This window comes from Meles meles, chromosome 15, assembly GCF_922984935.1.
Source record: "Meles meles chromosome 15, mMelMel3.1 paternal haplotype, whole genome shotgun sequence".
Taxonomy (NCBI): Eukaryota; Metazoa; Chordata; class Mammalia; order Carnivora; family Mustelidae; genus Meles; species Meles meles.
In genome coordinates, this window is record NC_060080.1 from 11,120,760 (window position 1) to 11,142,385 (window position 21,626).

General features: G+C 44.5%; 1 protein-coding gene across 2 annotated transcripts in view; it reads right to left on the reverse strand.

The window, feature by feature from the left end:
• NBAS (NBAS subunit of NRZ tethering complex) overlaps positions 1–21,626 on the reverse strand; it is a 339,756-nt gene that overhangs the window by 89,463 nt on the left and 228,667 nt on the right. For both annotated transcript variants that reach the window (XM_045979111.1, XM_045979112.1), the window contains 4 exons: positions 19,610–19,839; positions 14,567–14,677; positions 5,123–5,373; positions 3,517–3,851 (listed from right to left, as the gene is read on the reverse strand). In XM_045979111.1, coding sequence (XP_045835067.1) covers positions 3,517–3,851; positions 5,123–5,373; positions 14,567–14,677; positions 19,610–19,839 — 927 coding nt within the window. The remainder of the gene's footprint in view (positions 1–3,516; positions 3,852–5,122; positions 5,374–14,566; positions 14,678–19,609; positions 19,840–21,626) is intronic.

The following is a 21,626-nucleotide window of genomic DNA, read 5'->3' on the forward strand; positions in this document are numbered from 1 at the left end:
ACTGGGTTTGTGCATCAGAAAGTCATACATCATGCCATGCAATTAGGTAATATGCATTATCTACACATTTTTACAGTGCCTTCAGACACTGATTGCTCATTATGGTGAAAAATGTGCTTCCATCCTTCATTAAGAGAGAATATTAGCACTATGAAGGCCCTGAAGTTACCGCAATCATGTAGCCTTTGATTGAGACAAACTTAGGAAAACATTTGATTTTTAGGTCTTTTTTTTTTTTAAAGACAAATTTACTCTTCCAGATTTTTATATCAAATATTCTGGATAATAGGATAAGGAAGAAACAGTAGCTTATTTCAACAACAGTAATAATATGAAAAAGCAATTCCCTTATGCTGTTTCCATAGCTCTAGAAACCAGAACCAAAAAGTGGAAACTATAAAAAGCCCAAAGAAAAATCCTTTATAGACACACACACACACACACACACACACACACACACACACACACACACACGGGGTAGTAGCTGGATTATCAATAGATATGATGCTTCAGGGTCCGAGGTCAGACTAGATTAAGAGGTTCCAAATATTCTCCCCACTGTAACCCAACAGAGATAGCATGTTCCCATCAGAAACAATCTGATATCCTGGTGGGATGTGATGGGAGCTGGAACAAAGGGCTCATGTAGGGCGGGCTGAGGACCCATCCAGTTCCAGGTTGAGAAGCACCAGGCAGGAGGCCAGAAGGCCTCTTTTAGTTCTAGGACTCTCTGGAGATTCTGAAGAAGGATCCTAAGCAAACTCCCAGGGAGCATCTCATAGGTGAGAGGAGTGTTTCCCGTGGCCCTGGGTACGGACGCAGCTCTCCCAGCAATCCCAAGCGCGTGGGGACCATAAAAGACTGGGATTAAGATGAAGGCTGGGATCGCCCAGAAGCCCCCCCTTATCGAACCCCATCACATCTGAACCAAGAACAGCGTGTTTCGACCTCAATTTTGCCTTCTTTGACCATTTTCCTGGATTTCTAACCCCCTACGTTGCTGTCTGAGCCTTCTAAAAACTTTCTACGTCCTGAACTGGAAAAGCAATAGAAAAGCAACTCTTACCTGCCTCCACAAAAACGAAACAATTGAGATTTGGACCAAACGCTCCGAACTTTAGACATTCGCATATTCATCACCGCAAGTCTCATGCCAATTCGACCTCTGCCTACACGACATCATATCATGGCGTGAACATCCTCCTCAGAATCTCCACAAATTCTGCTCCACAATGGCAACTGAATGACAATTATCTTGAAGGTAAACGGCCTTCTCTGCTTTATTCTGTCGAGGGAGGGGTACTAAGTGCAGGCTTTGCAGACACTCCGGCCTGAATTCTAGCATCGGAACAAGTGCTGCTCTTGATGCGCACTCTAGAATTAGCTCGCTGGCTCTTTGCGTTAAGTCCGGTTTTGAATTAAATGTGGGTATACATTTGAAAACTGCACACGATACATGAGTAGTATACACTTATTTTACATTTTGAACATCACGTCTGAGCTGTGGGAACATCTGGTGTTTTGCAAATTTGGCCAAATCCAGCTGCACTTCCTTTTCCAACTGTGCCCTCTGCCACGTAAAGGTTGTATTTCAGTTTGAGTTCCTCTCGCTCCCGCTTGCTCTAGCCCCGTACTGTGTGATTCCAAACAAGCCACGGAGCTAAACTTTTTTATTTTTCCTCTCTCAATGGAAAATTAAAAGCTTGCCAATTAATAACATAAGGGAAAACATAAAGCACAAATAAAATGAGGGGAGACATAAAATGAACTTTAAATGCCTCTGCCCCACTTTCCTACAGCTTGCGGGACTCAGCCGCAGACCGCCTCTTGAGACGGTTTACTAGACAAGAGCACCTTGCTAAGCATTCCAGCACCTGAACTAGGAGAAAGCAACGCCGTAATGGCCTCACTCTTTACTGGGCCAGCCGGGCATCTTTTCCTTGGGAAAAATGCACCTTTCCGCACAGACTGTGTCGCACGGTCGCAGGGGTGGGAGCTGGCTGGAGGTCAGAAGTAAGAAACTAAGGCGATGGGAATGTGCTGTAAGTGCCAGCATCGGAGCGAAAACACCATCAATAAAAACCGACACCCTGAGTGGATTCTACAGCCACCTCTTCGGTTGAATCATGAGTCACTGAATGCTGCTAGAAAATCTAGAACCATCTGTCCATTTCCATATTCAGGCTCACAATTAGCATATGGCCTTGCTGGGGAGAGAGTCTTTGTTGCTACCCTCACACAAACTATTGAAAAACTGCTTCAGTTTTAAGGGGAAGGAAAGGGCCTTGGAGTGAAGGCTCCTCTGTCTTCCTGGCTTCCCACTGTGTCTGTTTGCTGGTTCACGGTCCCACTTGCGGAGACTTTTCCCTGGATTTCAGCGCCATAGTTGGTTCATTCCTTTCTCTCAGAACATTCTTCCAGCATTGCTAATACATACCCCATCAGAACTGTGACCCTCCTCTCCTTCTTGGGAGATTCAAAACCCGTGTTTGCTGGACGCCTGTCTTTTCCCACATTTGCCAGTGTTTTCCAGCGCGCCTGGGTGGCTCTGTCAGTTGAGCATCTGCCTTTGGCTCAGGTCATGATCCCAGGGTCCTGGGATCAAGTCCTGCATCGGGCTCCCAGCTCAGTGGGGAATCTGCTTCTCCCTCCTCTCCCTGCTTGTGCTCTCTTTCTCAAATAAAGTCTTAAAAAAAAATTTTAAAAGAACTAGGGATCCCCACAGATGTTTGAACCTCTACCTGTGCCAATCTCTAAATGAATGACTTGAATTCTTTACGGTAAAATTTCAAGATAATATTAGCCACAGTAAATATTCTTGTGATAAGATACTGGGCGGACCTGCCAATCAATTTGCAGAAGGAGAGAGCAGCAGCAAAGACGGGCACCAGCAGATGACAAGGAAGTTCCAAAGGCAACAGAGCCCAGCAGGTGAGAGCAGAGGTACCCACATTATTTACTCTGTGTGAAACGATACATTGTTGGAAGGATCCAGAGCTAGATCTGGAGTCCAGCTAAAGGGGCTCAGACCTAAGCATGAAGCAGACGTTAGAAAATGTCTACATAGACTTCCATGGATAATTCTATCACCAAGCCATATACTATCACGTGGCATTCATGCAAAATTGTTTAAGTGCTCAGTTTAACCCTAGGTAAGTTGTCCGCCTGCCTCTGAATGCAGGCACCGTGGGCCGGGCACTGGAGATGTTTTCCACTTATGAACTGGAAAGAACAGGACGGAATATTTACTATCAAATGACACAGGAGAACTGTAACATGTATAAAATGTACATGTAAGTGAGAACAGTTGGAGTCTAATTTAGACGACTGCGCATTTGTGATAGAGGGAAATGATTTCCCAATTAGAACACCTCATGCTTAGTAAAAAAACTAAAACGTCAAACACGGAAGTATTCTCCATCTCGAGAAAGTAAATAAAAATAAACTACCGCACCTAAGAGCAATTTTCGTTTCTTCTAAAGCAGCCAATGCACTGCAAGCTATCCTTTGGGTTACCTTGGTCACAGCTTTTGGAGAAAACGTGATTGCGTCCACCACAGTGATGAGGTCGCCCGGGTGGAGGCGATCAAAGTACTTCGTGCAGACATCATAGGCGCGGAGCCACTCCGGGGAGGACTCTGGGACTTGTTTAATGAGGTGAGGGTCTCCAGTCCAGAACAACTTCTGTAACCAGATGGTGTACAGAGCACTCGGGGAAAGCATCCGTCCATCCTGGGCAGGGATTTTGGGAACAAGTTTGGAAATAGATAAGATATTTTGACTTGAAAGAACTGGCTCCAGAGCTTCTAGAGGATTCATGTTTTCATCTGTCAGCTTTTTGTAATTAAGACCTAATGGAGAGGAAAGAAAAAAAAGTAGGTTTATTCCAAGAACTTTCGCACACATCTGCAGTCCTCTGTGTGGCTGGCGGGAAAAGCCCACCGGCCGGTTTACAGCAGACAGTGTGTCTGTTACATGAGTCCAAAGACCTGAGCTCCAGTCCCGGCCCACAGGGTTATCAGCCGCGCAGTCCTCCGCGAACCACCTCGACGGGGCACGCCAGACAACCGCGGTCCCCAGGCTGCCGGCCTGCAGGGCACCCACATTTTCTTCCAACAGCGCACTCGGCACTCACCGCACTGCATTCTTTTTTTTCTTTTTTTCTTTTTTTAAGATTTTATTTATTTATTTGACAGAGAGAGAGAACACAAGTAGGCAGAGGCAGGTGGGGGGGTGGGGGGGAAGCAGACTCCCTGCTGAGCAGAGAGCCTGATGCAGGGCTTGATCCCAGGACCCTGAGATCATGACCTGAGCCGAAGGCAGAGGCTTAACCCACTGAGACACCTAGGTGCCCCTCTAGTCACCTGCTGTTCATCTGGCCTCCCGTCCACTGCCCAAGGGCCCAAGGGCCCGAAATGTCTACCAGAGGCCCGAGGGCCCAAGGCCGAAGCCAGGGTTTGGAGCTTACTCCTTTTCCTCTGTGTCTGGTCCAAATTACTAATTTGGTTACTCAGTAAACCGCTGATAAACTGAAGTAAATTCTCACAGCCGCTACAGGTGTCAAAAGCATACACATTTCAAAGTGCCCTGTGAGTTCTAAAGCACAGAGATGGGAGGCGGATTAATGTGCTTGGATTCTTAGTGATGAGCGTAAGGAGGCACAGATGGCATTCTAAAGATTTCCACGAGGTCTCAGAGGGTCAAAGGCACTTATTTTAAGGGTTCCACACACACTTTAAACTGAGAAGCTCCAGTGAAGTGAAATTATGCCAAACTGCCAATTGTAAAGATTCTCGGTCTTGTCCTCCATATAAGGTAAAATATAACCCCGGGGGATAGGGAATAACCCTCTGCAGGATTAGTCAAAAACTCTGGATTTTAGTACCAGGCCTCCTCTAAATTACTGGGCTGCTTCCAACAGATTTCTTATCGTTTCTTTGCTGTTTAATTCCTGCAACAGCGAGTAAAGGAGCTGGAAGGGTAATAACAAAAGTTCATCAGCATCGAATCCTGTGGTTTCAGATCTACGTCGGCCACACGCACAAACATGACTGTGTACCAAAAAATCAATCCCTAGATTGAATTTAAAGAATAAGTTCAAGCAGGGAAATGATCGTCTTACCTGAAGCAACTACCTTAAATTTCTTCAGCAGTCGAATGTGGGTTTCTGGTTTAATGGCATATTTCCCAAAATCCGCACAGTGGCAGCTTTCCAGGAGAGAGAAATAATACAGCAACCTTTCGTGATCAAAGCCACCAATCGTGGGGTAAATATACTTGACCATGTGCTTGTGAAAGCCTTCTGGATCAGTCTTCAAAGTCTCAAAGAGATGAAGAGCTTGGGCTCGATTTTCAATGTCTACTGTAGACAAGCTGAAATTAGGGACAAAGAAATTACGTTAAGATTTGTGCCCTTATTACATGATGTCCTCTTTTTTTTTTTTTCTAATACCTAAGGAGAAAGGTTGCTTCTTACAAAGACACTTCTTCCTGCAAATCAAATTCAGTAAAACACCAGGATGCAGGCGGTTTCCTTAAGGAGAGAGGGGTGTTGTTAGATGCCTACTATTATATAATTCTCATATTATCTCATGTGGGTCACAGCAACCCTGTGAAGTAGGCATGACGCCACGTTCCTTCAGATGGGAAAGTCCCCAGTGCACACCAGCCGGGACAGGAACCCACACTTGTCCACCTCCACGATGCGCTGTTTATCCATGTCACGAGAAGTATTTAAAATCTGAACTTCATTACAGAAACGTAAACCACCTTATCATTTCAGGAATTTAGGAAATGGTGAGGGAAGAAACAGCTCCAACTGTGAGGCATAGAAGTTTTACATCCAAGAGCCTTGAATTGCTGTTCCATAGACCCAAATGTGACACTGTGTCAAACACAATTAAAACCGGAAAGAACGGATACATGTGCTTTCACTTGAATTAATGAGTGTCGTTCGAATAAAATACGTATCTTGTTCTTTTCATCCTGACTTAGATATCTTTATGCTGTAATAAAATATTAAATAAATACATACATACATAGGTCACTTAGGTTTAAACTATTGAAAAAAAATTTTAAGGAGTTTTATTTGGTTGATCAGTGTTTATTTGGGGGGGGGGGGACTTAATTTCAGTCTTGGCTTCACCCTGGACAGAACATAATGCCTCCAGTCCAGTGTAACCCCAATGGCCCATGCAGAGTAAGTTTCAAGCTCTAATTTTCAGAGTCCTTCAGGCAGTCCTCAGCACTCCCAGAAATGCCCCGTCTCCAGAGCTCTGGCGAACAGGATATGTGGGGGCAGCTAGCGAGACTGCTGGCAGATCAAAGTTAGATTACTTACAGTTGAAAAGCAGCTTGTCTGGAATATGGCACCCTATTTACTGGAACTCCCATTTTTAGAAAATGCCAGGACATGATTTTGGTTTATGGAGATAAAGTTAACACAAATTGTTTTTAGGTTTTTATAAGTGTGTGATAATACTGGGGATAACAGCAGCAATCCACAAACTGAAAATACCAAGTCAGTTTTTCCAAAAATGCTCTTTTAACCTGTCACTTCAAGAGAAATCCTGTTCTTCTGCTAAGACGATTTGAACATCTACAAAAATATCCCTATCTATAAAAATGTCCCTGCTCTATAAAAATGTCCGTGGCTGCCTCCTCTAGGCATCCTTCTACTCTGGTACTCATAACATGCTTTAGCTTTTCATATCCTTGTATGTCTCCCCTACTGGACTAGAGATCACTTGATGGCAAAGATGACAGCATCTTCCTTATCTTTAGTTTCTCAGTTCCGAGCACTCGTGTGGGTAAAAAGGAAACATTCAACATGTGTCTTATCAATGCCAAGTAGATGGATGGATGAGCAAAAATTTAAGTGTCCTCTATGGACCAGGCACTGCACTCAGCACTGGGGAGGGCATGAAGGTTCACAACACAGAGCTCTCATCCAGCGGTCTGAAAGTCTAGTTGCGCTATAATACCTAGAGTTTAACAACAATGCAAAATTATGCTATGGGTAGACAGAGACACAAGGGTATCCCCATTAAGAGGAGGATCGCTAACACTGTTAACTTCAGAGGAGGTGGCTGTCAATGGTAACAAAAGGCTTAATGAAGGAAGTACCTGAGCTTGTCACTGTAAAAAGGAATGAAGCGAAAACAGCACCATAGAGGTACGGAGACAAGAAAGCGCGAGTTCTGTGCGACAAACACAGAGTATCAATGAATGGCTCGTAGGAACGTATTCTCGACACTATCACTGTTCAAAGTATGCGCTGTCATCCCTGAAAGATACTGTGCACACAGCGGTATGTGAAAGTGATCCACAGAACTTGTTCTGTCTCTGCATCATCTGCAAAATGAAGTCTGAAAAAGTGATTAAGAAACCACGTAACCCCATTAAGACGGTCTGTACTGACAAAGATTTACAGGCAGAACGGCAGGCCCAATGGAAGGGGGGAGAACGACGTGTGCACTTACGATGCTGATTACTATGCAAGGCAAGCTAAACCTAAGTGATTAGCAACCTACAGAAGAGAAACTGCCATCAGAGAGGTGAAGCAGCTCGCCTAAGACCAAGGGACCACGTCTCTTTGGACCCAGTGTGTGTTCTGCTTACCTTACCACAAAGCGACCATCGACTGACAAAGGTCAAGAGCCTGCCTTACCAAGCATCTAAAAACAGGACTTTCTTCTGTAACACAGACAGCAGTTCTCTCTCCCAGCAGCATTACTCTAAAAGAGTTCTCCTGTCATACTTCATTCCTAACACCCCGATAAAACAGAACACTCAAGACAGTGACTAAACCATCCAAGTTTGAGTTCACGGTGTTTGGCTTCATTTGGAATATAGCATCTCTCAATCGGCATGACCTCTCCTCTTGCCCACCCACTTATTCTTCTATGCCTAAATTCAGTTTGCCCGATGTACAATTTTACCTAATTATCTTGTCAAGACAGACACTCGAACACCTTTACTGACACATGATAAATACCAAAACCTCCCTCTAAAGCAAATTGCAATGTGCTAAGATCTTTTACAGATGCCAGTAATCAATAACCCATTGTAATCGTTTCCATTGAAAAAAGCCGTTATCTTCCCTTTGGAACAAGAAATGACACCTCTGCTTAGAAAACAATTCCAAAGGCTCCATATTCGAGGAGAGTAGGAAGAAATATCATGAAACCACTATGGACTTTTCACTAATCAAATTAATGATTACCCTTAAAAAAGGGTTAAGTGCTTCTTCTGGAGCCAAGTTTAAGCTATAAAGCAGCTTATACAATATAGTGCACATTTAACTTTCAGAGATTAACTACAGGAAGAAACGAGCATTAGTTGTACCCAATGCACAAGGAATAAATTATGAGCACTAATCCCTTGATTAGTGTTCTATAATGGCTTCAAGTTGTCAATCACCCAAAAATGTGATTCAAGTACAGCATGTATTGAAAGAACTTATATTTGTATGGGAAAACAAATTTATTTAAACACCTTTTTCTTTACTCAGTCTGAAAGTGATTGGTAACAGTTCCAGTGCCTGAATGAGAAATACTGAGGAGAGGGAGAGGAGGAAGGACGGACAGTGGGGTAGAAGGAGGGACAGGGAAAGAGAGAGAGAAAGGGATGGGGACAGGGCTGCACAAATCCATACGCACCAACTAACAGGCATCTCTGCCAAAGACATTTGGGTCCAAATTAATCACTACAATCCTGGGTGAACAAGGCTCCCCCAGAGATGCCTGTGGAAAGAGACAATTCTACCCTCTAAGTTTCCCGCCGACCTGAGGGAAACCATCCAAGGTATTCACCACCCAAACACCTCAGAATGAACTCAGTGTAGCTGACCTGATCTGCAGTGCTGCCTGACAGCTGAACAGGGCGATGGAAGAAAGATGAGATCAAAATCATCACGGCGTTTTTCAGCTTTGCCACCATTTTGGCCAAGTGTCTTTGCAAACTGAAAAATGGAATTTAACTTTCCCAGCTCATCTACAGAGTTGATGGCATGACCAATGGTATCTCTGTCTATTTCTTGTCAGACAATTACTTGGTGACATCCTCTGCAGAATATTTTTTTATTTAAGTTTTTTTTTTGTTTTGTATTGTTTTGTTTTAGAGAGGTAGACAGACAGACAGACAGACAAAGAGAGGAGGGGCAGAGAGAGAGGGAGAGCCTCTTCAGCAGGCTCCAGGCCCAGCACTGAGCCTGACACGAGGCTCAATCTCACCACGGAGAGCATGACCTGAGCTGAAGCCAAGAGTCAGACGCTGGACCGACAGAGGCACCCCTCTTTGTGGGATATTTTATATGAGCTGAGTATGGTGGGGCAAGCCATGAGGACAGCCTTCATCTCCGCTAGAGTGACAATCCCAACCCGTCCAGTTCTGACTAGTTTATGTAGTCTCATATTATCACCTAGCAAAAAACTTTTAAAAACACCATGGCACAGAAATAGTCATAGGTACCATGTATGGAGCCCTTGGGCATTAAGGGCTCACAAGCAGCTGCCTTATAATTAATGTCAATGTTGACTTGAGAAACAACCGTTCAACAATCAGATGTGCAAAGTCAGGCTAGCAGTGGTCACAATGGCTTCAGCACATATGGTCTGCTTCCGGAAGTGACAATAGTCGCTAAGTTTTTTTGAGCATCTACTACATGCCAGGTATTTTGTACAAATCTCTTAAATCCCACAGCCGTCTTGCCAAATGGAATGGGAACAGCCATTCTGAAGATGAGGAAACCTAGGCCTGCATACTGCGTACAGGGATGCCTAGCGATGACATGTAAGCAGGAAGTCAAAGGCCAGTGTTTGAAGACAGACGTGCAGGATTCGAAGCCTGAGCACTTTCCACAAGATGGAAACAAGCCAAAATGCATTTTCTGCTTACATTTTATGCCAGCATCGGGAGCTTTTGACTCTGTGGGGGAGAAGTGGCCTTAACGATCTAACTTGGAAGGGGGGTTACAGATGTAAGGAAGGCGTTGCTTCCAATTTGGTAATAGCAGTAATTAGTACTTCCACTTTTAGAAATGGTAGGTTTCTTCTTATGCACAATGCAAATCACAGTCTTGGTCGTGATCTCTTCCCCACCTTAGGCCGAAAGAGAGATCAAAACCAAATTGAACAACTGTATAAAACCCAGGACCTGAATATCTATATTCAACCCTCCTTCTCTAAAACAGATTTTTCCTGGTCCTGAGTTTTTATTTTGTCTTAATTTTCAACATTATGACCTACTTTTAACAAGCTGAGCTGCCTTAAATCCCCACTCCAGACTAAATATTCTCACACTACTCCAGGCTTGCTTAAGGGAGGAGAAGGCCAGAATTCAGCATCCTTTACCATGTGGCTCTCTGGACACATCCCCACTCTCAGCAGCAGCAACCCTGGGACATATGTCCTGCGCATCTTCTGTTTCAATTCATAAAAAAGGCAAACACCTTACAATGTATTCATCTTCCCACAGCTGTAGCTTACCCTTGCTCATCAGGTCTCATCCTGAGACCAAAAGGTACTGTGAAAAACAGCAGTGCACAGATTCCCTGTGACCAGGGGACCCAGCCACGGGCCTTAAGGAGACAGTACTAAACCAACTGACAGAGAAGATAAGATGGTATCATGATCTCCAACACCCAAGAAAATCCCTTGGGAAATTACCTGGGTGACGAGAAGGTGGCTGGCTAGCAGAATGAACTGAACGTGTAGGCTGCATGGCCTTCAGATCTGTTGTTTAATTAGAAGGGGGAAAAGGGGGTGCCTTGGTGGCTCGGTTGGTTGAGCAGCGACTGCCTTTGGCTCAGGTCGTGATCCTGGAATCCCAGGATCGAGTCCCTGCTCAACAGGGAGTCTGCTTCTCCCTCTGACCCTCCCCTTTCTCATGCTCCCTCTCTCTCTCTCTCTCTCTCAAATAAATAAAATATTTAAAGAGAGAGAGAGAGAGAGAGAAGGGGGGAAATGGAGGGTGTTACCAGGGATGATAGAGGAGGTAGTTCTCACCCCCATCTACTTCTCCTGTGCTCAGAGGCACCATATGCTCCAGCCTCAATGGTTTTCCGTAGCTACTGAAAATACCAAGACCTTCCTGGCCCCAGAACCCTCTGCCTAGACTGCTATCTGCTCCTTGTGTATTCCCTTTCTGGTACTTACCATGACTAGCAATTTATGTTTGGGCTATTTTTAAGTGTGTGTGTGGGGGGGGGTTTGGGGTAGTGGGGGTTGGGGTTTGGGGGAGTCTCCCCTATTAGAACATAGGCTCTGTGAGGGTAATGACGTGTCCTACCCAGCACTTAAACCTAAACTTAGACTAGGAAGACACTATAAAAGTAGTAATATTTAAGGAATGAACAAATGCGGTGCTACTCGATCACCCAGCAGTAGCCTCTGGTGTTCCAAAAATGATCTGTGTCCAAAACTGAAAGACGCTCATGGAGTCAGCAGCACGGACAAGAACGGTACCGGAATATTGCCACAGTAGTACAGAGCGGCCCAGCTGCAAACCTGCCACAGACTTCTCTCACCTCTATACCCTTACAAGGTAAGCATGAGGGTCGGGTAACTGAGAAAACAGTGACTCAAGAGGACGAGGAGACTTGCTCACGGCTGCACAGCTGTGATCATGGGCAGTGGACCTGGACCCCGAAGTGTGGCCTGGCCCGAGAAGCCACCGTACACTGGATGTTAGTGATGGTAAAACCCACCGGCGGGTGCCTAACAGCCCAGAAGGGAGGCTGGCTGCTCCGGCTGCGGTAAGGGGTGCAGCAGCCCTGAATGAGGCCCAGGAGAAGAGGAGGCTGAGCGGGCCAGCGGGGCCAGCCGGAGCGGATGCCAGGCACACAGGTCCGCTCGAAGCCATCACAGGCAGTCAGCACCCCCGAGAAGGAAAACACCGGAGGAACAATAAGAGGGCGAAGGAGACCGGACTTCAAGTGTGGGTGTTCACAACCATTATCTCCTTCGTCGGGGAGTGAAATCACAGCAATAACCACCACTCGTGAAGCACCGACTGTGAAAGGAACGCAGGTTTGCTACTTTACCGTGAAGTCGTTTAATTTTTATGACACCTTAGAGTTAAGGAAAATGAGTTTCGGAGAATCGAATGATTTCGCGCAGGGACAACAGCTAGAGCGAGGGGGTGGGCTCTGAGCTAGCTACCTGATTCGGAGGGTCACGCTCTGTCACACAGGGGGCCTCACTCAGCCCCGTCGGGGCGCCTTCCCGGACTGGAGCTGAGCCGGGAACATCTCCAAGTTCAAGCAGCAGGAAAGAGCATGGAAAATACAGGGAAATCCACTTTGCAAAGAGAATGGCTTTTTAAAGGGATAGGAAAACAAAATCTTAAGGAAAAGACCATTATCTTTCTTCTGACTCTGATCCATTACCTTCCCACAGGCACTGACTCAATGAGTGAATGCCGGGCTATTCCTACTGTATTAACCAGGCTCCTTTCAAACCCCTATGTTACCGAGTCTGATTAAATGGTCAGGCAAACCACATCTTTTAAGTGAAGAACGCGAGCACTAAACACCACTTCTGAATCAATATTAGGTGTTTTGTCACTCACAAGTAGTGACGCCAGGAGGTAATGATTTCCTGCTTTTGTAATCGCTGTGCCAGCATAATCACACTGCGATCAGGTGGAACGATATGCTGTGAACAGTCTTGCACGTTCCCAGATTGCCTGATAATTCATAATTATCAGAGACCAACGGAGCATCCTGCTTGTACAGATACGACAGCCTTTTATGTAACATTCAATGAAAGGAAAAAGATATTCAATAAAATGCCAAGGTATTTTTTTAAATGCCAATATGCATAAGAAACATTGACTTGAACATATTATTGCGGTTCAAAAATGGTGAGGTCATGCAATATTTCTCACAGATAACACTATCACCCGTGTAGCGATTTCATAAATACTATTTTCATAAATGTTAGCGTCGATGCTAACATTTTAAAGATTTAATAAAAATTAAAAATGCTGAATTATAAGCAATTCTTGACTGTTCCGCAGGATTTGGCCCCACTCAATACTCCCTCCCTTAAACCCTCTCTTCCCACAGCTTCCCTGGCACAAAGAGGCCCCATCTCTTTCATCCCACCTCTCGCCTGCGCTCTCCTGTCCCTTTTGCTGGGAGCCCTTCATGCGCCATTAAAGGGAGAAGGTCCTCAAGGTGTGTCTCATGTCTCTCTCCTTTCTCATTCCATATTCTTTCCCAACGCATACCCACAACATAACTTATTCATCATCTATGTGCACATGACTCCCAAATTAGTATTTCCGGCTCTTCCTTCTCTTTTGAATTCCAGAGCAGTAAGATCCACTGTCTGCATGATCTTTCCTCTTAGGCATTTCAAGGTGTGTAACTTCCCCCAATTCCTTATCTTTTCTTTACCTCCCCTCAAAATGTCTTGTCAGTAACTATGGCTACCTACCCAGCTCACCAAAGGACGTCACCACCCAGCAGGCAGACCCAGTAAGGTCCTAGAGCTGATCTTGACCCTTCCCCTCTCACTGAATTCGTTCATTGGTCCTCATCAATCAATGCATTTGGTATTAACCGTTTCACCTTCTAGATAACTCTGAAAGCCATTCTCATCTCTCCCTCTAGACTTTCAAAACCCTACTCCAAGTTATGGTCACCTGTCTCAGTGGCTCCCTAACTCGTTTTTATATGCCTGTACCGGTCTTCCTAAAATTTTTTTCTCAACATGGGAGCCAAAGTGATCTTATCAAAATGTAGACCTGATCCTATTACCTCTCTCTTTTACAAAATCCTTCAACAGTTTCCTATGACTCAAGTGATAGGCCTGCAGTCTTGCCCATGGCCTGGCTTCCGGGCTTCTCCACAGGCCCTTTCACACTGTGCTCCTGACTCTCTGGACCTCAGCCACGCTGTCCACCTGTCAGGCCCTCACACGCACCATGCTACTTCCCGTCAAAAGGCTTTAGCACTTAACTGTTTTGTCTCCCTAGAAAAGGGTTTCCATCTCGTTGTAGTGTACACAATTGTGATGCAATATTTAGATCTCAGCTCCGGCATTATTGCTTCACGAAAGTTTTCCTTAACTTCGCCAAATCCCCTGTTTTGGGCTCTCTTCTCTGGCACTTGTCACAGTTGTAATTTCACATTCGTCTGTCATTATTCAATGACAGTCTGTCTCCCGCACTAGACTACAGCTTCCAAGACAGCTGGGACGCCTGCTTTGCTCACTCTTATAACCCAAGTGTCTAACACTGTTCCTCATAGGCAACAGATTCTCAGTAAAAAAAAGCAAAAAAAAACAAAAAAAAACAAAAACAAAACAGAAAACCTACCTCTGCATAAATGCATGGATATTAATGTAACTCGGGACTATTATTACCGAAAGGCAAAAAGTGACAGACTATTTTGGAATACCGAAATGTGCACAGGAAATGTATAAAGACAGAATGTCCAGATATTGGGCTACTATAGCTCAAAAGGAAACGTGACACTGTACTTGACGACTTCAAGATCCTTCTAAAATGGAATCCTAGAAAACAGGGGAATAAACGCACATAGGAATCGCGTGCTTACCCACTGTCAGTGAACAGGAACTCCAAATGGGTCATAAGAACTTCCCAACGGGAGACGCTGTAACGCTGCGCCAGAGAAAGAGCGATGCTGTAGACGTTTTCCTCAAGTGTTCTTCGAGAATGTCCATCAGCCACGGGGAAGGGAGAGAAGAGAAATACATTACCTTAATCAGCCAAGAAAACGTTCATTAGGACTCTCTCCAGCTGCGAGGGGTACAGTCGACACAGTCCTTAATAAGACGTTTCAGAGTAATTCAGGAAAAGTACTTCCAAGGAATTCCAGTGCCCCGTTTTCACCGTGGTGCACCGCCACTGAGGAAGGAACAGCCTAGACCAGTGGTTCACAGCCGAGGATTCTGCGCCCCCAGGACATCTGACAGTGTCTGATTATCACGGCGGGAGCGGAGGGGGCGAGGGCTACCAGCGTCTAGTGGGTGGGGGACAGGGATGCAGCGGATGGCCGAGCCTCCTGCAGTGCCCAGAACGGCTCTCCCCCAAGGCGCTATCCAGTCCAAAGAGTACCGAGCGTGAAAATTTTTGATCTAGACACCGGAGCCTGTAGCCAAAAAACAGTACAAAGGAAACACCTCTCTCCACTGCACTACATTCTGAGAAAGCAGAGGCGGGCACTCCACAAATGTTTATGTTTTCTAGTGCCGGGCACTGTGCTAGCCGCTTAGGACAGAAAGTTGAACCAGGTATTTCTTGAGGAACTCACAGCGTAGCCCTAGTGGACAATGTGAGATGTGAACCAACAAATAAAACAGAGGGGATGTCACCAGCGAGGACTTCAAATCCGGACAGCAGAGATGAGCCAGTGACTGCCAACCTGAGCTCAAGTCTGGAGGACACGCAATCGGAACAGCAGCGAGGCAGTTCCCAGAGAGGAGGCAGAGGGGAGGTCAGCCAAGGGGCCTGCGCCTTATCCTCTAGCAGTGGGGAGCCCATGGAAGGTTTAAACTAGGGGATGGGGCCCTTCAGGTGTATCAGGAATTCTGGGGGCGCCTGGGTGGCTCAGCTGGTTAAGTGAATGCCGTCGGCTCAGGTCATGACCCTGAAGCCTCTGGATCGAATCCCACATCAGGTTCCCTGCTTGGCAGGGAATCTGCTTCTCCCTCTGACTTCTCCCCTCTCACTCTCTCTCTCGAACACAAATAAATAAAATCTTTAAAAAAAAAAAAAAAGGAAGAAGAAGAAGAATTCTGGGCCAGGGTGCCCACATTAAAGCCATTCTAGGAAGACTATTATGGCCCTATATCCCCAAGCAGATAAATTATTGGTTGGAGGATTGGTGGACAAAACCACAGGCAGAGAAATGAAATCTCTGTTCTTTTTAAATGATACTGCTAAGACTGCATACAGCCTAGCAAAGAAAACCAGGACATTTACTTATATGTTTGATTAGCCAGGAGTCGGGAAACATTTTCTGTAAACAGCAAGTTAATAAATCTTTCAGACTTCGCTGCCATACATACGGTCTCTGCAGCAAATGCTTATTATTTTTTTATTCTTGTTTTTCCACAAACCTTTAAAAATGTAAAAACCGTTCTTCGCTCATGGACTACAAAAAGGAGGCCCAGGGATGGAATAAGTCTGTCATGGCAAGAATTACCAGGGCATTGTCAATTAAAAATTTCTTAAAGTACCACGCTGTCTTGGAGAGCCCAGATATGGACCCTCAACTCTATGGTGAAATAATCTTCGACAAAACAGGAAAAAATATTCAATAGACAAAAGACAGTCTCTTCAATAAATGGTGCTGGGAAAAGTGGACAGCGATATGTAGAAGAATGAAACTCGACCATTCTCTTACACCGTACACAAAGATAAACTCGAAATGGATAAAAGACCTCAACGTGAGACAGGAATCTATCAGAATCCTAGAGGAGAACATAGGCAGTAACCTCTTCGATATCAGCCACGGCAACCTCTTCCAAGATATGTCTCCAAAGGCCAAGGAAACAAAAGCAAAAATGAACTTTTGGGACTTCATCAAGATCAAAAGCTTCTGCACAGCAAAGGAAACAGTCAACAAAACAAAAAGGCAACCCACGGAATGGGAGAAGATATTTGCAAATGACAGTACAGACAAAAGGTTGATATCCAGGATCTATAAAGAACTTCTCAAACTCAACACACACAAAACAGATAATCATATCAAAAAATGGGCAGAAGATATGAACAGACACTTCTCCAACGAAGACATACAAATGGCTATCAGACACATGAAAAAAATATTCATCATCACTAGCCATCAGGGAGATTCAAATTAAAACCACATTGCACCTGACACCAGTTAGAATGGCCAAAATTAGCAAGACAGGAAACAACGTGTGTTGGAGAGGATGTGGAGAAAGGGGAACCCTCTTACACTGTTGGTGGGAATGCAAGTTAGTGCAGCCACTTTGGAGAATAGTGTGGAGATTCCTGAAGAAATTAAGAATAGAGCTTCCCTATGACCCTGCAATTGCACTGCTGGGTATTCACCCCAAAGATACAGATGTAGTGAAAAGAAGGGCCATCTGTACCCCAATGTTTATTGCAGCAATGGCTACGGTCGCCAAACTGTGGAAAGAACCAAGATGCCCTTCAACGGATGAATGGATAAGGAAGATGTGGTCCATATACACAATGGAGTATTATGCCTCCATCAGAAAGGATGAATACCCAACTTTTGTAGCAACATGGACGGGACTGGAAGAAATTATGCTGAGCGAAATAAGTCAAGCAGAGAGAGTCAAGTATCATATGGTCTCACTTATTTGTGGAGCATAACAAGTAACATGGAGGACATGGGGAGATGGAGAGGAGAGGGAGTTGAGGGAAACTGGAAGTGGAGATGAACCATGAGAGACTATGGACTCTGAAAAACAACCAGAGGGTTTTGAAGGGGCGGGGGAGGGTGGGAGGTTGAGGAACCAGGTGGTGGGTAATAGGGAGGGCACATACTGCATGGAGCACTGGGTGTGATGCCAAAACAATGAACACTGTTATGCTGTAAATAAACAAATAAAAAAATTTAAAAAAATTAATTAAAAAAAATTGCTTCTCCCTAAAAAAAAAAAATTTCTTAAAGTATTTATTGAGTACCTACACCTCTCCCCACGATGGAATGAGAAATCCTTAAGGATAGCAACCATTAGCAATTCATCCTTTCTGTTAGGGGAGTCCGAATCATTGCCTGACAACACGAACGTTGTACTCACAGTCAACGTTCTCACAGTCAAGTACTCACAGTCTTATCACCTGAGAAGGGGGTAAGCAACCAAGCGATGTTGTGCCCTCTTCAAGGTTACTCTGACGAACCACTACCAAGCGATCATGTAAGAGACACAGGCAATGAAGGACACATACACCGCAGAATGTAGATGCCATGGAAATGGATACGCAATTAGTAAGAATATGAAGAATGGTCACCTTGCGTACAACTAAAGGTAGAGAAGGTAGAACTTCAGAACACGAGGAAGCAGGTGCTTCTTGTATGTGAGATGCCAAACTCCCACCTCTAAATCAGAATTGCTAGCATCAGAATTGCTAAATCAGAATTGCCACGGATGCTCAGACATTTTAAACAAGCCATTCAAACGCTGTTGTGTATTTTCCTAAGGAACAAACTGTGTAGAAGATATTACATGTTTGTCAAAAGCAGGTCTTTGTCCTTTAGGACACTTCAAATAGCATACACTAGCTGGATATTTAAAAAAGAAAATCAAGGACAATAACCCTAGCAAAATGTAATAGACGATGTTAAGATGTGCCTTACCTTATAATCTTTATTCTACATAATCATCCTCTTCTAAGAAACCAAGAGTATGGCACCAAGGACTCTCAAACGCCTGGAGGAAAAGCCCACTGGACTTGGCAATGGGAAGCCAAGGCTCACCACCCTGGCTGTGTGACCCTGAAAAACTCTGTAAAGTTGGTTCTCAGATTCCTCTTCCAAAAGTGAGGAGGTTGGATTAAATGACCTCCTTGGTCACTTTCCAATTAGACATTAAACGACTCTAATGAAATGATTAATCTCCAGGAGAACAGAGGGGCAAAGGAAAAGTGATTCCGTACTTCTCTTAATTACTAAATCCTGGACAGATTGTTCTACCTTTTCTTTGATCACTCTATTCCCTGCCTAGTCTAAAGAGAATTTGGGGTGTCGTCTGGTAGGAAAGAAGCTCAGGCTAAAACAAACTCACTACAGAGTGCCAAGTCTACTTTGCCACTTTCTTAAGGGCCATCTTTGTTATTTTAAAGTACTGTACCAAGAGGGAAGAAAAACCATTAAATATAGGCACAATTTAACCTTAGTTTCAAAAGCTGGAAGGCTCGACTGAACCACATGTAGGTGCCTTCCTGGGAACACAATCAGGCAGTATGGGGAGGCCAGGAGGCACCACGAAGATGGGGATGGCTTTGTTACGTGAGAAGTCAAGGTCAACGTCCCAGTGATGATCTTACCACCCCTGTAAACTTGGGCCAAGTACTCAACACTCTGAAGCCTCATGTTCTTCAGCTATAAAATGCGGATGACATCTAATGTCATAGGGTTACCATGAGAATTGAATAACATTTCAATATAGTTTACAGAGCACCTACCACAGCTCCTTGCAGATGGTAAGCACTCCACAAACTGTGGTTTAAAAACAAAACAAATCTACTTAATAACCACCATTGTGGGCGAACACACTTTCCCACCTTTTTTTTTTTTTTTTAATTTGTGTTTTCTTTTTTTCCCCCCTGCTTTCTCTACCTCCTAACAGGTAAGTAATTCTCACTTGATCTAAACTAAAAAATGGAGACCAGTATTAAAACAAGGGGGCATTCCATAACCACAAAGAAAAATGAGAGACAGAGAGGGAGGTCGGGGAAGGGGAAAGGGAGGGGGAGAGAATCTCAAGCGGACTCCCTGCTGAGTGTGGGAGCCTGTAGCGGGGTTCGATCTCATGACCTGAGCCGAAATTGAGTCAGATGCTTAACCAACTAAGCCACCCAGGCACCCCCCTTTCACATTTTAAATCCATCCCTTCGTTGAGACAAAGGTGTTGCTTACTCTGCTAAACCAAGGATAGTTTCCCTTTTGTACTGGTCGTCTGCGGTAAACCGCTGCACATCCACCCCCTTCCGAAGGCCCTGAAGGACTTGAGCCTGAGTGAAATCCAGGAGACGTTCGTTGTAGTAGTGCAACTGCTTGGTCAGCGAGACCAGGTCCTCCGGCCAGGCTTCATGTCCGTATCGGGTCACATGCCTGGTAACCATCTTGATTAGCTCTTTGGGATCAGCCTGTAACAAAAATAGTGACAACAAAAACAGGACAAAGTAGCAGTAAGAGACCATGTCTACTGGACAGTGTTTGGCTCTTCCCCTGTTGCTGATTCATCAAGGCATTGAGCAATCAATGGCAGACGTGTTACACTTTCAGACCACAAAGTCAAGACACAGAGCTGAGTCTGGAAGGTTTCTGGACTCCTGCTCTGTTCTTCCTTAAAAATCTCCAACTGGTTAAAAAATAATGTCCACTTGCTTTTTTCAACTACCATAATCCTACATTAGACTGATTATTTATAATTTACCCTGGAAGTAATATCTGTCATCACTGCACCTGGATAAAGTTTCTTTGGACCATCTAAGTATGCTCGTAACAAAACAGCAGTTCCACTACCACCATTATAAATGCCTAGAAAACTAAGTAGAAGAGTGTTTTCTGCAGGGATAAGTTAAGGAAAAAATCCACCCCTGCTCCTGAAATCATAAAAACTTTTAGTTGTATAAGGGAGCACCCAACCAATTTTTACTCTGCTCAGTTTGGGGCTCAATGGAATATTGTTCTATAATTCTTAATAGCTTCTCTAACAATAAAATTATTCAAATAGAACAAAACCCAGAATCTAACAGCTGACAGGAAAGAAAAATAAGTGATCAATTGGCCACATTTATTTACACTAAAGTTGGTCTGGGTGTCAACGAAGCAACAGCAGCTCAACCATGAAAAATTTGGGGATATTTAACAGGGAGCCTGATACTCCAAAACAGTATCTCCATCACTCCCAACTCTTGGGAAGACATGGTTTATATTTTAATATAAGCAAATAAGGAAAAAACTCCAGAATCTACCTTTGGTTCTCAGAAACACCTCTAATTATAGTAAGCTGTCAGCATTTCTGATGTGTAAGCCATTATTCTGAGCTACACAGGAGATTTGTCAGTGTCGAGTCTACATTATCAAACCCAGCCTGATATTTCTCTCTTGATCCTATTAGGGAACAGTCTGGGAGTGCCAATAAAAACCAATTAAAGAAATCTTCTTGGGTTCCAGGAGGTGGAGTTGAGGAAAATGTCCATGTTTTTTCCCTACTGCTATGCATACACTCATTTCTATTGGAAAAACCACAGATTAAGGGCATCTCAAGTCAAAAGACTTGGGATTGAAAACCACCTCTCCAAAGTAAGGTATGAGACCATCTTTCATTCGTTCAAATATTTTGTGCCAAGTGATGCACTAAGAAGATGTGACCCTTTCCTCCGAGAATGCAGTCTATCTGGAGACACAGTCAAGCAGTTGGAAAATGGTGTAACACCAGTGAGCACGGGGTGCTGTGGGAATACAGACAAGCTGGGCGTGGCCACGTTTCTGGGACATCTTGGAAGAGTTAATGCTCAGACTAACTGCTCAGGTATCAGCAGTTAAAAAGGCCAACAAAGGGATGCCTGGGTGGCTCAGTTGGTTAAGCGGCTGCCTTCGGCTCGGGTCATGATTCCAGCGTCCTGGGATCGAGTCCCACATCAGGCTCCTTGCTCTGCAAGGAGCCTGCTTCTCCCTCTGCCACTCTGTCTGCCTGTGCTCTCTCTCTCTCTGAAAAATAAATAAATAAAATCTTTAAAAAAAAAAAAAAGGCCAGCAAAAACCAGTGAGACCAATTCCAGTAAAGGGTACAACAGGTGCTAAGGCCTTCATAGCTAAGACCTGACAGAAAAAAGGCATGAAAGAAGCAAATCTATCTGCCATTAGAAGAGATGTGGAAATCCACCGCATATGGATGGTATTTCTGGCCATGGCTTCAGGCAAAGGG